General features: G+C 37.4%; 1 protein-coding gene across 1 annotated transcript in view; it reads left to right on the top strand.

Annotated features, from left to right (window-relative positions):
* Positions 1-352: 352 nt before the first annotated feature.
* LOC134652825 (putative inorganic phosphate cotransporter) overlaps positions 353-17,125 on the top strand; it is a 42,732-nt gene continuing 25,959 nt past the window's right edge. The window contains exon 1 of the mRNA XM_063508005.1: positions 353-733. Within this exon, the coding sequence (XP_063364075.1) occupies positions 694-733 (40 nt within the window). The 5' untranslated portion in view covers positions 353-693. The remainder of the gene's footprint in view (positions 734-17,125) is intronic.

The following is a 17,125-nucleotide window of genomic DNA, read 5'->3' as shown; positions in this document are numbered from 1 at the left end:
AAAAATTGCATACTTTTATACGTTACCATGGAGATCTGTCCACAACGTGACACTTTTTCATGCATGACACAGTGTTTATCGATTTATAAAACGTTATCACGTCAAAAATGCGTTTTCGTCATAATGATGGTCTAATGAAGGCTGCTGCGTACCTACCTTTACAATTTTGTGAATACTAAAATAACAAATCAAACAAAACTTTAGTGTCTTGGATATTTATTGAACAAAAACATGACATGACATAAAAATAAATAAATAAAAACAACTTAAAAAATGGATAATATTAATATACAATTCCTGATATTGCTATATTTATTATTTATTTGTAGACTTTATTTAAACGCTGATGCGGTGTCTGTCAAAACACTCTGCGTATCCGGTAAAACCGTGCAGATTCGCTTGGCCCGCGCCTATCAGTCGGCGCTGACAACTCGTTCACTATATAAAAACAGTTTCAATAGTAACCAGCGCAAACGCAAGCTTCCTGCTCACCCGGCAATGCCTTGAGCGAATGCAAAACCGAACCGACCGCGATGCAGTGCAGTTAATCAATTTAAATCGATGAATATTGTTCTAAACGAAAAATTAAACCGAAATAGGAAAAAAATAGTGATTCAAAATTCCAATTTGAATTTTCAAATTGTAAGAATTTGAAATATTTGTTGAGTGTTTGTGTGTTTTTGATTTTTCAAAATGGTGGCCGTATCGGAACAGGATCGGGCGCCAAAACCAGGTAAGGGTGAAACATTAAGCAATAATTAGTAATTAGGTATACGAACTATTATACCTATGCCAGTATGTTATCGATTTGCAACCTTAAATACAAGGATAAACAAACAGGCTTCAAACAACTTTAAAACAAAAACAATTTAAATTACAATTGATATTTAAACAGAAATAAAAGAAATCCTAAGATACCTATAGGTGAGGGTGGGGAGGGTCGATCCCTAGGGGACACTTGGTAAACTTCATTTTTAATCAAACCAAACGAGATACAATTTTTTGCGCTGGTAACACTCATTCATTCGTTCCTAACTTCACGTTCTGTCATGGCACTGTATCGGAAAAGTCAGTGGTTCAAAAATGGCGGACGGTGAAAGATTTTCTGCGTACTATATTCAATTTTCGGTAAGCTTTAACTGGATTTATTTTATAATATGAGATGGAAATGATGTTAGTGAGTGTGGTTATTTTATTTGTTGTTTATTGAAGTGATGATTAACTTGGATTACATTGATATACGCGAACACAGGTTTCGAGTACGGCACGTATTATAATCTTACTATGTATGGGGAGACTTTGTCTTTTTCTTCAGGGGAGATATGATTCCGGGATCATGTCACCCCCAAAGCGATCAAGTATACATTGTAATAAATTTACTTACAAAATGATTCAGAGAGCTATCATAAATATTTTCTTTTCTTTAGTAAATCATGCCGCGAAAGTACGACCAGAGAAACACTGATTTAAACTTTCAAGGTTTTTGACTCATTATTGTTTATTAAAACGGAATTTAATGGCGTATAATTCAGTTTTTAATTATACAACCGACTCCGAAAACGGAATTATCCCCGTGGCCTTTGAAAAGATTGACTAAAGTTGACATCAACATTTTAAGAACTACCCGTACTTGGTCTTTTTTATCAAGTTAAACGTTTTACACACAGGGGATGTTACTCGGTCGACAAAAAACACTTATAACGATATTTGGTTTTCAACCGGCGATATTTGTTTTTATGGATGAAATGCTATTTCAATGGATTTCCGACCTTATGTACTATAGAACCGACGGTCCATAGAAAGGATTTTAGGATTATGCAGCTCAAACACCGTCCTCGAAACGTGAGCAGTAAATTTCTAAACTTATTTATTATAGTAAACAATAACGACCAGTGATGGGTAAAAAATGTTAAATTGCTGTAGGTATCTGACGCTAAAAATACCTTCATAAGAACTTTAAAAAAAATAGCTTGTTACAAGAAATTTTATGTTAATAACTTAGATTTTTGTTTTCTTTTTTTTTGGTACAAAAATTGATTCCCTATTCTATGTTGTTTTATGGATAATACGATTACATTGTTTTTTAAAAGTATAAGATTATGGATTAATATGTGTTTGATATCTTCATATATTAATTTTCTGTTGACGCAATGAGAAAATAGCCTCACAGGTGCCCCGATTAGGTCGGAAGCCGAACTGTGTTTCCGGCAGGATCTCTTCAGAGAGTTTAATGAGGCGGTTCAAGAGAACTCTGGCAAAAACTTTACCAGGAACTGTGAGAAGGGATATGCCGCGGTATGAGTTGCAATCCGCACGGTCACCTTTGTTCTTGTAGAGGGCCCTAATGCGTGACAGTTTAAAAGTAGAGGGAACATGTTCTTCATCCCACATACGAACAAAAAGTGCCCAAACTGACGAGTGCAACTCCTCACCTCCGTACTTCAGCAATTCGCCTGGCATAGAGCGCGATCGCGTGCGGAACACCGAAGTTTTGCGAAGAGCCAAAGTGGGTGGGATCGAAGTTTATATTATGCGACGACATCTTCGCTGGGGTGGCCACGTTTCAAGGATGGCAGAGGGTCGGGTGGCTAAGCGCATCTTTTACTCGGAGCTGGAGGAGGGCAAGCGAAAGCATGGCGGGCAACTTCTCAGATATAAAGATGTGCTTAAGCGCCACATGAAGAACTGCAACATTGACCCGCTTCTGTGGGAGAAGCAGGCGGCCGACCGCCCTGTATGGAGATCTTTTGTCATTAAACAAACTGATGACTTTGAATCCCGTCGACTTATGGAACTAGATATCAGACGGGACGAGCTGAAAGCCCGACCGCCAGCGGCTATTAGGTATAATTACAACAATGGTGTCCTTACCTGCCCGTTGTGTGCACGGGTCTTTGTTAATAAGATCGGCTACGCAAGCCACACGCGGGCACACGAACGTCTTCAGCAGCGGAGGTGAAACAGTCGCCGTGGTCGAAATCGGCCGGGAGAGTATATATATATATATATAGTATATATATTAATTTTCTGTAGATAAAGTGAATAAATTAATGTACATACTACCCTCGAAATATGACATTGCCACTTAAAATCTTTTTACCAAGTGTCCCCAAATGTGGAAGACTTGATCCCTTCGGCTTAGACATCTGATTACCGGAAATACAACTTCAAAGCATGGAAGATGCAATATATATATGTTTGCTGTGTATTTTGCAAATTATAGATGCATTGCTAATAGCGATCCGAGTTATATAATCAATGAGAATCTGGTATGGGGAGACATGGTAAAAATATGTTTACCATGTGTCCCAAGAACCAGGGTCACTTGATCCCCCTAGGATCAAGGCTCCCGACCAGGGGTAAACAAGTCTCCCTTACATAGGGGACACATGGTAAAAGTCAACAGTATGGGTTTTCATTAAATAATGATCTAATTTATTGCACAAATCTGTTCTAATTCAAACTATTAATGAAGAGATAAATTCTGAGTCGTATGGTCTATAGAGGTTTTAAATACTACAAATAGTTAAGAAAATGTATGCTAAAAACAAAAGGGGTGATCAACCCTCCCCAGTTTCCCCTACATGTAAAACTTAGATATTTAACAACCTTCGTATCCTGAATTTAATAAAAATAATCTGCCAATATTTTCTTAGGCTATCACCAGGGGTCGGACAAAAAGTGCGGATGACGTCAAACCACTTATAGGATGATTTCAAATAGTATTTTTGATTTTCATAAACAATTATCACTTATCATTTATCAACCTCTTTATTAAACGATATCGCCACTTGAAATGAGTAAGTACGTTTTTGACTGACACATTGTCAATCAGATGAACAATAAATTGACTTCGTTATTGTTTAGCTATTGTATCTTCACGATTATATTTAGCTAAAATTTGGCTATAAAAGTATAATAACATCAAATTATCTTTTTTTTTTACTAATCTTACCTACTGTTCCCACTTTTGACTATTAAACCTATTTATCTGAGGATCCCACAGACTTGTTCTAAGTGTTCTAACTAATTTCAAATAATTATACCTTATGGTAACATTAAGTTTCGTGAAATTTATTTTATTCACTACATCACCCTACCACCTGTATTATTAATTCCATGGATTTATTTACGATTATTTTGTTACTTCATTAATACTACTTTGTTACTACATGTCACACGGAAGTTTAAATACAAACTCAAACATCATCCTGTGTGCAAGATTACGTCATTTTTACGTCATCCGCACTTTTTGTCCGACCCCTGGCTATCACTAATATAAACTAAGCAATCAAGAAGTCAGACCAACCTAACTTTTCACGCCAAGTACTACCTCATGTATATATGGCACTCCCATACATTGTTACGGGGTAGTCGGTGCAAATTTGCGTAGATTAACTCTCTCTGAATACATTCGTTTTGTGTATGTAGATTCTACTGACCGGATATTGTGGACACTTTGTCAACACCTCAGGGCAAATTCACAATATCATTGCACTGTAGGCGGACTAGTTTAACTCTGACCTCTAGAGTGCATAGTTGTTGTGCATAGTGAAATAGTCCACAGTTCACTTTCGTCTTACCATTTTATGAAAGCTCCGAGGCCTTGTGATGTGTATACATGTAGTCCATTTGGTCCCATATTCTGGGACAAATAATGAAAATGAAACATTTCGTGATTTTTATCTGTCGAGCGAATTTTTCATTTTAAACAGGTAAGGTTTTGGTTGGGTTTTGTCCTTGCAAATATAACCTAGTTATTTTTTTTTTCGGGATAAACACATGATGAAAAAAAATCAATATAAAAAACTACAATTTTGCTTTAGCCTAAACTTAATTGTGTAAGAAATACCTTGTACCACTGCGTAATGTGATACCTAAGCCCGTACCATGAGTCACTGACAGTGTCAAAACTGACATTTACGCTATCGAGAACGTAATTTACTTTCTATTCATCTCGTTTGCACAAATATGCGAGTACGAGCGAGATGTATAGAAAGTAAATTACGTTCTCGACGGCGTTTATGTCAGTGCCAAACTGATGGTAACCGTACTAATGTCTAATCTCATTACGTTCGGTTTTGTGTATATTTGTGTTGGTTTTTCTTTTATGTTTATGTCATGCTCTCGCAGTCCTTGATAGAACAGTGACAGGTGATAAACAATAAAAGTGCGCTGTACGGATATGATGGTCGTTCTTGTCTACGTGACAGCGTGATAAAACGGTGTCCGTCACTTTCTTTCCCACGGTGTTAAACAGTGACAGTTATTTTATCACGTGGATAAAGATGGATAAAGCTATCCATAATAGGCTGGCTGGTATTATTGCTGTACAGTCAGCAGCAATAGTTGCTAAGCGGGAGAGGTGCTCAAAATAATCTTGACGCGACTTTATTGTTAAGAGAATAAGAGCGCGTTAAGGTAATTATGAATGCCTCGCCCGCTTAGCAACTTCTGCTGCTGACGGTACCTACTTAACTAATAATTACAAATAATAAGCCCCGCATTAGATCGTCTGTCAGTTTCCTTTACGAAGGCGACATTTCATAACAACCAAATGGTTGTAATTAAATAATCAGCCGTTCCGTATTGGCAGGCGTGTCTCACTCCGTGATTTCGTCGCTTTGCTACAGGTACATCCGTTCGGCCCCAATTTTGGGGAAAGCCATAAGCCGCGGGTGGCGCTGTCGCCACCTAGCGGCCATATCTGTGCTGATCGTAACAGACGCGTTTTGTTAGAGAGTGAGTCTTCTGTACTTAGTACTATTATTTATTCTGTGGTATTGGTTAGGATTTGCACGACGGGTCCGAAATGTATGGGAAGATCCGCGGATCTGGATCCAGATCCGGATAATTTCATACATTCCGGATCGGGATTGCAAACCTTAGTATTGGTATACCTTTTGAAACAGCTGACCAAACAATCGGCCGGCCACAGGGTAATAAAACTGGTAAGGCCGAGATTATGTCGCCCGATTAGATACGATATCCAAATCGGTGGCTGATTTACTGAGCCGACGTCACTCGCTGTCATTGTTTGTGACAGTTTTTACTATTAATAAATAATAATAAATAATTTCTTTATTCAGACAATATACAGTATACTATTACTACGGGACTACTATGGCTTTTACTATGTGACTAACCCCGCAATCGCGAAAAATAAATTAACTCTTTCCTACAAAATATCAACATCAAACCAGGCAAAATGTATGAAACTACCATGTATATTCACACCCTAAATTATTGAAGGTTATTAAAAAAACAACCTGAAGGTATATTTTTTCAATTCCCATAAATTCGAATTATCATAATAATGTTTGTTGCCTACACGTACTCATTGACTGCTAAATACAATATGATCTCCAATTATTTTCAGCTAAACCAGTGTGTATCAAAATTACAATAAAAACCACAACATTGCGTCAATATATTTAACATTTCACTTGTAAATACACGTGATACTGATACCCCATATTCAATAGAGACACAAGTGCCTCTACAATCGAGTACGTAAACATTACGTTCATACTTGATCTGTACTCATACCAAGGTTGATCCATCCGATGACAAGAGTACGCGATACGGTAGATAAAACGTATTGAATTGCTGTAGTGAGCTATGGGGATCTATAGGTAAATAGGTCGACATTTAAGCTCTACCTATATAATTATGTACATATACAATGGGCGCTTGTATGCGTTTGACGACCGGTCTGGCCTAGTGGGTAGTAATCCTGCCTAATATGAAGCCGATGGTCCCGGGTTCGAATCCCGGTAAGGGCCTTTATTTAGAATAGAATAGAATAGAAGAGAATAGAATAGAATTTATTCGTAAGCACAGACCATACAATATTATTTGTTTCTGAGTGTGTTTTAAACATAAGTATTTATCTATATATGTATGTATATCGTCGCCTAGTACCCATAGTACAAGCTTTGCTTAGTTTGGGGCTAGTGTTATTTAAATAGTTATTTGTACAACAAGAGATCAAAGTTTGATATTTCTTCGAGTGCTTATTTTGAGTCCCGTGCAAGCGAAAGATTCTATAATAGATTCACGAGCGTAGCGAGTGAATCTAATTTAGAATCTTGAGCGTAGTAAGGGACTCAAAAGCGCACGAGATGTAAATAACTTTGATCTCGTGTAGTACACAACATTTTTCACCTCAGCAGTGAGAACATATTAGAGAACCCGAAAAATTTATTCTTTCTTCATCACTTACCTCTATTCACTCATGTTTTCTTAAGATATACCAACAATTAAATTTTCACCTCAGCAGCTCGAACAAGGGTACTTTGCTACTTAAAAACAGTGAGCAAAATCGCATTTTGCTCACTCAGTGAGCAAAATGCGATTTTGCTCATTTTGTCTCACTCAGTGAGCAAAATGCGATTTTGCTCACTGTTTTTAAGTAGCAAAGTACCCTTGTTCGAGCTGCTGAGGTGAAAAATATATTTTAGTCTTTACTAAATGTTACTAAATATTTGAGGGCGTATATACTTAATAATATCTGAGAGACCGAGCTTTGCTCGGAAAACATATAAAAACTCAAAAGCGGCCAAGTGCGAGTCGGACTCGCACATGAAGGGTTCCGTATTTAGGGGATTTATGACGTATTAAAAAAAAAAACTACTCACTAGATCTCGTTCAAACCAATTTTCGGTGGAAGTATGCATGGTAATGTACATCATATATTTTTTTTCAGTTATATCATTCTCTTATTTTAGAAGTTACAGGGGGGGGGGGGGGCACACATTTTACCACTTTGGAAGTGTCTCTCGCGCAAACTATTTAGTTTAGAAAAAAATGATATTAGAAACCTCGATATAATTTTTGAAGACCTATCCCTAGATAACTCACACGTATGGGTTTGATGAAAAAAAATTTTTGAGTTTCAGTTAAGTATGGGGAACCCCAAAAAACATTTTTTTTTCTATTTTTGTGTGAAAATCTTAATGCGGTTCACAGAATACATCTACTTACCAAGTTTCAATATAGTATAGGTCTTATAGTTTCGGAAAAAAGTGGCTGTGACATACGGACGGACAGACAGACATGACGAATCTATAAGGGTTCCGTTTTTTGCCATTTGGCTACGGAACCCTAAAAATGAGCGTTTTCCCAAAGATAAGACCTATAGTTCGTTTTTTTAGCATTAGAAATTAGGTAAACAATCTTGACGCGTCTTTTTATTGGAAAACACGTTTTAAAAATAAATAATGGCAAATATGTAACAATTATGAATCTAATACGATCATTTATATTCTTCTGCTTTCATAAGTAATAGTTGCTGATTTTTAAAAAGCGTTTTTCAATTAAAAGACATGTCAAAATCGCTTACCTTCTTTCTAATGCTAAAAAAAACGAACTATAGCTAGATCGATTTTTCGCCTCTGAAAACCCCCATATGGCAAATTTCATCGAAATCGTTAGAGCCGTTTCCGAGATTTCCGAGATATATATATAAATAAATAGGCAAGCATTGCTCGTTTAAAGGTATACGATTTTGAAAATTTCTTTTATTATTGGGTTATGTTTTTCGGTGCCTGTTTAAGGTTTTATGATCTTGAATGTATGTAAGTACACTATACTTAACGATTACAGCCTGATTATCTCTATTAGGTTTGTCCTTTTTATCCATCAAAGGCCATAATACAAAGCCGTACAAAGGCATTCTTCACTTTTTCACAGGTGCGTCCCATCGCATTGTCCGACATCAAGGTTACGTGTTGATTAATCACGACTCGTTCTTTTTAGGGTTCCGTACCCAAAGGGTAAAAACGGGACCCTATTACTAAGACTCCGCTGTCCGTCCGTCCGTCCGTCCGTCCGTCTGTCACCAGGCTGTATCTCACGAACCGTGATAGCTAGACAGTTGAAATTTTCACAGATGATGTATTTCTGTTGCCGCTATAACAACAAATAGGTACTAAAAACAGAATAAAATAAGTGGGGCTCCCATACAACAAACGTGATTTTTGACCGATGTTAAGCAACGTCGGGCGGGGTCAGTACTTGGATGGGTGACCGTTTTTTTGCTTGTTTTGCTCTATTTTTTGTTGATGGTGCGGAACCCTCCGTGCACGAGTCCGACTCGCACTTGGCCGGTTTTTTTTCTGTGCAACGACAATTGCGTGCATTTTTAACGTTTTTCCTATCAGACAAGCAGCGATAGCGATCTATACAGGGTGGCATTTAAGTCGTAATCAGTAATATGTTTTTCTAACTCCATAAACAACGGGCAATTTAATGCCCCTACTCTTACTAAAATCAGACAAGATTTTTTTTATTTTTTTGTTTATTTTTTGTTATTTATTTTACTTTTATAAGTGGATTTAGGATATTACAACGGCTTATTAAGATATTTAAATTAGTAAATTGAATCGCCTCTTTGAATCGGAACTGTCATTGACATCAATTTTGTCATTTGTCCCAGTTAGAAATAAAATTTACTTAATTTTTCATTTGAAATATCTTACAAAGCTGTTTAAATACCACATTGACACTTATAAAAGTAAAATAAATGACAAAAAATAAACAAAAAAATAAAAAAAATCTTGTCTGATTTTAGTAAGAGTAGGGGTAGGGTTTGCAATCCGGATCCGAAATGTATGAAATTATCCGGATCTGGATCCGGATCCGCGGATCTTCCCATACATTTCGGATCCGTCGTGCAAACCCTAAGTAGGGGCATTAAATTGCTCGTTGTTTACGAAGTTAGAAAAACATATTACCGACTTAAATGTCACCCTGTATGTAATTGTATAGAAAGGTACCTTTACAAGGTGTAGAAATGAGTGCGTTTTCTGATGGAGTATCAGTTGTCATAATCATCAATAGTGAGAGAAAATACTATAACTATATAATAAATGAAACACTACCTATCTGGAAATTTATACATAAGTAAATCTTAAGAAAGAAATGAATCTTGAATACCGACAAAGGATCAACATAAACTTCGTGACACGGCTAGTAAAATAAGGGTTTGTAGGCTAAGTAAAATAGATCCATTTAGTTCTCAAAATATACTCATAGGCACTTGTAATAATATCTAGTATTCCGAAAGGAGATTCATTTATAAACTGAAATAGATACCATACACCAAAGAAAATGTGTTAAATCCTCAGCCACCGGTAGATTTGGTCACATTTTGTTTAGTGTTTGGTATCTATTTCAGTTAAGAATTTAAAATAATAATAATTAATATATTAGTGATATATGTACTTAAAAAAACAAATAAAAATAATTTAATTTGTTCCCTAGTCACTATTTAATAATTTGTTCCCTATTTAACTCTTAAATTCGAATACTAAAACACACGTTTAACATGTTTTAATAAAACCGCTCATTCCCCGAACGTGTTTAAATGTTCGTTTCTCAAATCGATTTTGGAGTAAGTAATTGGTATCTCGAGCACTCTCGGTGGTACAATCAAGTTTCGGTCGATGGATTTTGGTGTTAAGCCCTAAAGACTATCAAAAGGGTCAAGTCGATCCTCAATATTGAATCCTAAGGGCCATCAAACTGACAGTTTAGTTAACAAAGGACGTCAATTGCATTGCCTATCCGCTGGGATTTACATGTAATTGGTGGAGGTTACAAAAAAATTATAAGTTTGTGTGTTATAGTCAGCAGCAGAAGTTGCTAAGCGGGCGAAGTGTTCAAAATTACCTTGACACGCTCTTATTCTCTTAACAATAAAGTCGCGTCAAGATCATTTTGAACACCTGGCCCGCTTAGCAACTTCTGATGCTGACTGTACAAGGTTTGGGTATAATTTGGCATTAATCCCAGCCGTTAAATTTCCTAGTAAGTTGAAATTGACAAAAAGTACTAAAAGGTGTGGCGGCGTAGAGGTAGAACGGTCGATTAAATGATATCTGGGCCATTTTATTCAAAGTTGTCCCCTACCCTTTTTTTTTTAATTGGGATTGTTTATGTTATTTCTACTCAGAATCATGAGCTGTTTTGACCCTATAATAGGAGAAGAAAAGTGTCCCAAGATTTCCATAAATTTTTAGATCTTTCCATTCCAAAACCGCCATACAAAGTCTATGAAAAAATGGTAATGGACAAAAACCTTGGGACACTTTTTTTCTCCAATTAGGATAGAAAGAGCTCGTGATTCTGAGTAGAAATAACATATAAAATTCACAAATTTAAAAAAAAGTGTAGGGGACAACTTTAAATAAAATGGCCCATCTAAGTACTGTACACGTTCTGTGATTGTTACGCCATTTAAGGTTCTAGTTAAATTGGACAATCCATAGCGTAAGTATGGAACGACCAATTTAGCTAGGACCCTTAATGGCGTAACAATCCCGTGTGGTGACTGAGAGGACGTCGCGGGTAGAGATTTGTCGAAGGCCACGGCACAACATACAAATATAATAATTAGCAGTCACGTGATTAAATCTCTGAGGTGGAGTACCAGATTAATGAGGTTATTTTTAGTGACTCTCAAAATCTTACCTTGGTTCTCCTTTAATTTTCATTGACTAAACCACACACATAAAGTGGGTCAAAGTGTAATGCTGAGCTATGGGCGCCGCGCCGTCAGAACGCGGCGCGCCGTCGCCGCCGCCTGACCAAAGACCGGCGTGACGCCGTGCACTCCAGCGCCAACTAGCGGGAGTTACGGGTCGCTATCGCAGCGCATCAGACTTCAATATAATATCTAGTTACGATAGATATGTGAACACAATTCGACAAATAGCGCATTATTAATATTTCAATTCTTGCCTCCCGGTCCTTCAAAAGAGTAGGTAGTTGCCAAAGCATAGTCGCTGCACATTGGTAGGATTTGCGAGAAGTTAGAGTACCTTCTTTCGGGAACTCGTGCGTTCGGGTCTCTTGTCAAACCTATCCAAGGGAATTACTGCACGCCATCTTTTCCGTCTCTGCACAATTGCACATGGGAAATGATTCATCGGTCGGACAAGCCGATATTCTGGGTAAGCTTTTTGCGTCCAACTCGACGCTGGATGACGGGAGAGCCGCGCCGCTAATATTTCGCAGTGGGAGAGCTGTATAGCGGATGTCCGGTTCAACCAATTAAAGCTCAGTGCGTAAAGCACTTCTTTACTTCGACGACATCTCAAGTGAAGTTCATTTCCGCGGCCTTTTAGAGTAAGAGGGTCAGGCCAGATTAGTCTCAAAAATGCATCGGTGTACTCAACAGATCGAGATAGTATTTCACACTGGCCCACCTCCTACAGCTTTATAAGGCACGGGATTGCCCACACATGGAATACTGTCCTCATCTGTGGGCAGGGGTACCCCAGTCCCTCTGTACTGCATCCAACGAAGAGTGACCAATTGGCAGTTGCCATCGTAATAATTCAGATGGCTTGACTCCTTGGCGCTGCGTACAGATGTAGACTCGCTTTGCATTTTCCATGGCATGTACCTACTTGTACAACGGGGAGTGCTCCGAGGAATTTGTTTCCCTGCCGCTTCTTTCCCCAATCGCCCTTCCCGACAAGATTTCTATCTTCACCACTTAGATAGTTGGTAGTTCTTGTGCGTTTCTCCAGAAACTTCCTGCCTCGCACAGCTAAACTATGAAATGTGGATTGTGAAGTAAGCCTGCTGTATTTCCGGACTGATACGACCTTCAAACCTTTAAGAAAAGAGCGTATTCCCATATTAAGGGCCGGCAACGCACTTACGCGCGACGGTAATTGCTTACCGTTAGGTGTTACGTCTGCTCATTTGCCTCGTATATCATAAAAAAAAAAATGATTTTAAGGGGCCATAGGTATCCAAGGTAATCAAACACGCCGCCGGCGTCACGCCGCCGGCGTCACGCCGCCGCCGGCCCCTATTTGCCGGCGCGCCGCCGCCGCGATTTTAGGGGTCGGCGCCCATCTCTATGCTGATTATTAATATTCATCAACATTTAAAATAATTAATGGTTCAGTCTAAAGCAAGTCATTACCTTAAAGGTTGCTCAAAGAAATGTGGGTCTTCGTAATCTGGTCGAAGTAGTACTACCGAGAACGACCACTTTATTTAGAGCCTCATCAATCTGGCTCAGGCTTGACTCAGCAAATCCGTACCACTTTAAGTGTGACGTCAGCAAATTAGATATAAAACGATCAATCAGAGAATGTAATTCCACTTTCTGTTAAGACGAAATACGCCAGACTTTTATTTTATTCAAAACTTTGGACTGGAAACTTCAACAGAGCGCCTTGTCTATGATAAAAATACAACATAAATAATGCATGAAAACAAGAAAAAAAAATTAAAATATAAGAAAGTAGCTATAGATTCTAGAATGTAGTTTTTTATTTATATACCTACTTATTCTAAATGATTAAATGATAATGACGTAGGCAACCTATGTAATTGTTTTCGTCAGATTTTCTGATAGAGTCTGTTCAGAAAGAGAAGAGTCGTGGAATGTATTGGGCCCCATATATTCCACGACTCTTCTCTTTCCGCACAGACTCTACCTGAATTTTCTGTACCTATATTACTCGTAGTACAATCACATACATAGTGTGAATCTATATTAACAATGCGAGGGCAATGTTTTGTCTATCCCATCAGTCTTTTGTTCAAAAAGCAGTGAGGCTAAATAAAACGTAGGATCGCCTCTCGCATTTTTAGCACACATATTTTCCCCGCTTCCATTATCCTAAGTCAGTCAATCATAAAACGAAGGAAACAAATGAAAGCACAACGCAATGCCATTTTCAGACTAGGCTGTGAGGATTACACAATAACGGATTTTACGGTATACAGGGAGTAACTTAAAGAATTCTTATTGTTTTTTTTCCTATTGGAATACTACAATTTATTTTATTATGTAGGATTACTGTGACCAATGTGATCTAATGTAATAAAATTACTAGGTCGCAATTTTCAACCGATTCTCATGAAATTTTGTGAGCCTATTAGGACTTAATACTGCGAATGACGGTACCTTTTAATTTTTACTGAAAGCATGGTGGTATATACGGCCCACTGGAGAATACAGTACTCTGTGTGTATCTACTACATTACTGTGTTTTTCTATACATATAGCATTGTGTTGAATAAAAGTAATGATGTGTCACACTTCAGTTGACATGACATAGGATTTGCACAAAACATTTTATCTTACAAAATAATGCTTTTAAAACATACAAGGTCCGGGAAAGACGAATCTAATGTAAGACAAAATTATGTAGGTACCTATGTATAGGTTTGTATTGAGTATTGAACGCCGCGCTCTTAATTTGATTAGGTACCTACTAAAATCGGTCATAATTATGTGCCCGGCGCGGCAGCGTAAAGCCGAGCGTAGTAAGGCTTAAATAGGTAGTAAATAGTGTACAAGTAACGAGTGGCGGAAAAAATATCTGAACTAGGATACAGCTAAACTAATTGAATATTTAAACTCAAATATTTTTGACGAGCTTTATGTTTGACGAATAGGGACCTAAATCTCACAAGGCTCGAACGGCTGACTTCTGAAAACCCGATCCTAATAAATATCGGTTTTGATGGCATAATTAAGAACGAGTCACATCCGAAAAAAAAAACACGTGAATCCAAACTCTCACGATTCCGAACCACGTTTTTATAAATAACTTATAAATATAGCGTAACTAATAGGCGTTCTAACAATGTTTTCAAACGTATAAAAACATTTCCGGCTGGGAAATGGACATCGTGGCGTGACCGATCGAGATGACACTCAACCGGACGCGAGCCTTGAACTTGTACTTTATACGAGTATTTACTGTTTTATCTCGGATCAATGCAGTTTATAGTCTATTGCTTCTGACTGTTTATATTTAGGTATTCTTCTATTAATCTTGATTCTGAGTCTTGGGTGTTTTCTATGTATTTATATATTTGTATATTACATATACAGGGTGATTCATGAGACGTGAGCAGGACTAAGCCTACACAATCAGTAAATGTAAAAGAATCGTTCACCGCAATAGTAAAACAAACACGCTTTTTTCTGTTGTTATACTTTTTGGTAAGGACAAATTTAATTATCTACAATCATGGATACCCTACAACATTTAACTAACAAAGATAAAACCTTTTTAACCGTTATGACAGCACTTTGAGATGAAGAAAATAAAATGTCACACTTTAGTGAGATACGATTTTTCAAAAGTAACCAGACTCCGATGACATTCAATTTGGCACTTGTTATGGATAAAACAAAGAGGGTGACCACAAATGTCGTAAAATAAATTAAAACTTTTTTTTTAAACAGTATAAAATTAATTAAAGTTCGCTCACAAATACTGGTAGGAAACAGTTGTTTATAACTTACTGTATGCGTAGGCTTGATCCTGCTCACGTCTCCTGAATCACCCTGTATATATCGTTGTCTGAGTACCCACAACACAAGCCTTCTTGAGCTCACTGTGGGACTTAGTCAATCTGTGTAAGAATGTTCTATAATATTTATTTTATTTAATAGTATAAGGCAGGGACACAACGCATAACAGTAACAATTTGACAAGTTTAAATGTTTTGAATGAACGACATAACCTCAGTTTCCGTTTATTTTTATTTAGATTCCTAACTTGCCATGTATGAAATATTGTATTGTATTTATTTTAAACAAACGAACAAGTTCCTGAAAACTGTTCTGAATACTTACTCGTATATTAAAACACAGACATAGACATAGACATAGAATTTTTTTATTTAACATCACATGAAATTGCAGAGTTAACACATAATGTAACACATTTTTACAGATAAACCTTAAATTTAAACCTTAAAATAATATAGAAACCCTAAACAAAATAATCGAGGTGTCATTTGTAGAAAAAAAAGTTCTTTCGAGTATTCACGCACTCGCTAACAATGCCTAAATGTAATACATATATCAGCAATTTTACTGATGACCAACGTAAGTCAAATAAATATAAATAGAGCATTTTAATTCCACATCGTTTAAACTAATTTAAAGAAACAAATTATACAAATCTGTTATTCATTTTAAAATGTATTCAATTGTCCTAAACATGACAATACAATTAGGTACACGTATCAAACTAAATTTATTTTTATTCCATCTCATTATAATGCCACAACATCGTCACTCCGCGCGCTCCGTAATTAATTTAAATTGGATTGCGAATTTGGTCGAGCACTTGACCTTGCACTAAACTAGTTGCTTTCGAGCTTGGCAGAGTACACTCGCATGGGATTGAAATGCACACGCTTAGCACTTCATGTAGGGTTTAAAATATAGGAGGATTAAGAGCAACGTGAAGTTGACCTTGACGCTAAACGAGACGAGCAACACGCCAGCCTGCTCCCATTCACTACCACTACGTGGCTTGTGTCCTCATGGCTCCTCTACACGATGGGCCAGCGCCGGCCACTCCAAGGGACGCAGCCATGCGGTAGAATGAGACAGCAATATCACTTGCTCTCTCTAAGGCATAAATGCGTCCCTTGGAGTGGCCGGCGCTGGCCCATCGTGTAGAGGAGCCATCAGCCCATCACGTCCCCGCAATGTGCGCGAGGGTTCACCTCGAAGATCGGCTACGTCAGCCATCTTCGGGGGCACGAGCGCCGAGCAAACTAGAAGCAAAGTGGTCGCCAAGGCTGAAATCGGCCGGAAGGATCATCATCATCATCAGGGTTTAATATACATATTTACAATACGACATTTACTTTCTTCAGCAACTTGGTCCGCGCAAATCTCGTCTCATTAATTTCCACTTCCATTTTTCTGCCTTATACCTTAATGGTTCAAATTTTTAAGAAAAGATCGAACCTACTCCCATCTCAAAGGTCAGCGACGCACTTCCAACCAAAATTAGCGTGCCTAATCCTAAACTTGTGATATGTTAACACTAAAACACTAAAACTAGCTTTCAAATTTAGTATATTTCGTACTATCCCTTATATTTAACAATAAATAGGATAGCGTTAATGAGTATTAACGATTAATTTGTAATAGTAGCAATACATACAAAACAATCACATGGACATTCAAAAGGTTATCTTTTTATTAGCTTTTTATAATGTCAACTCTAAGTAGATAACAACAACAACAACAATGTCTATTGTAACATTTTTGTCGCCTAAAAACCTTTATGAATACCATGACATGACACACGTTAAAACCCATTACTTTGAGTTTGTT

This window comes from Cydia amplana, chromosome 12 (genome assembly GCF_948474715.1).
Source record: "Cydia amplana chromosome 12, ilCydAmpl1.1, whole genome shotgun sequence".
In the NCBI taxonomy this organism is placed as follows: Eukaryota; Metazoa; Arthropoda; class Insecta; order Lepidoptera; family Tortricidae; genus Cydia; species Cydia amplana.
This window is presented reverse-complemented; position numbering and strand designations above follow the sequence as displayed.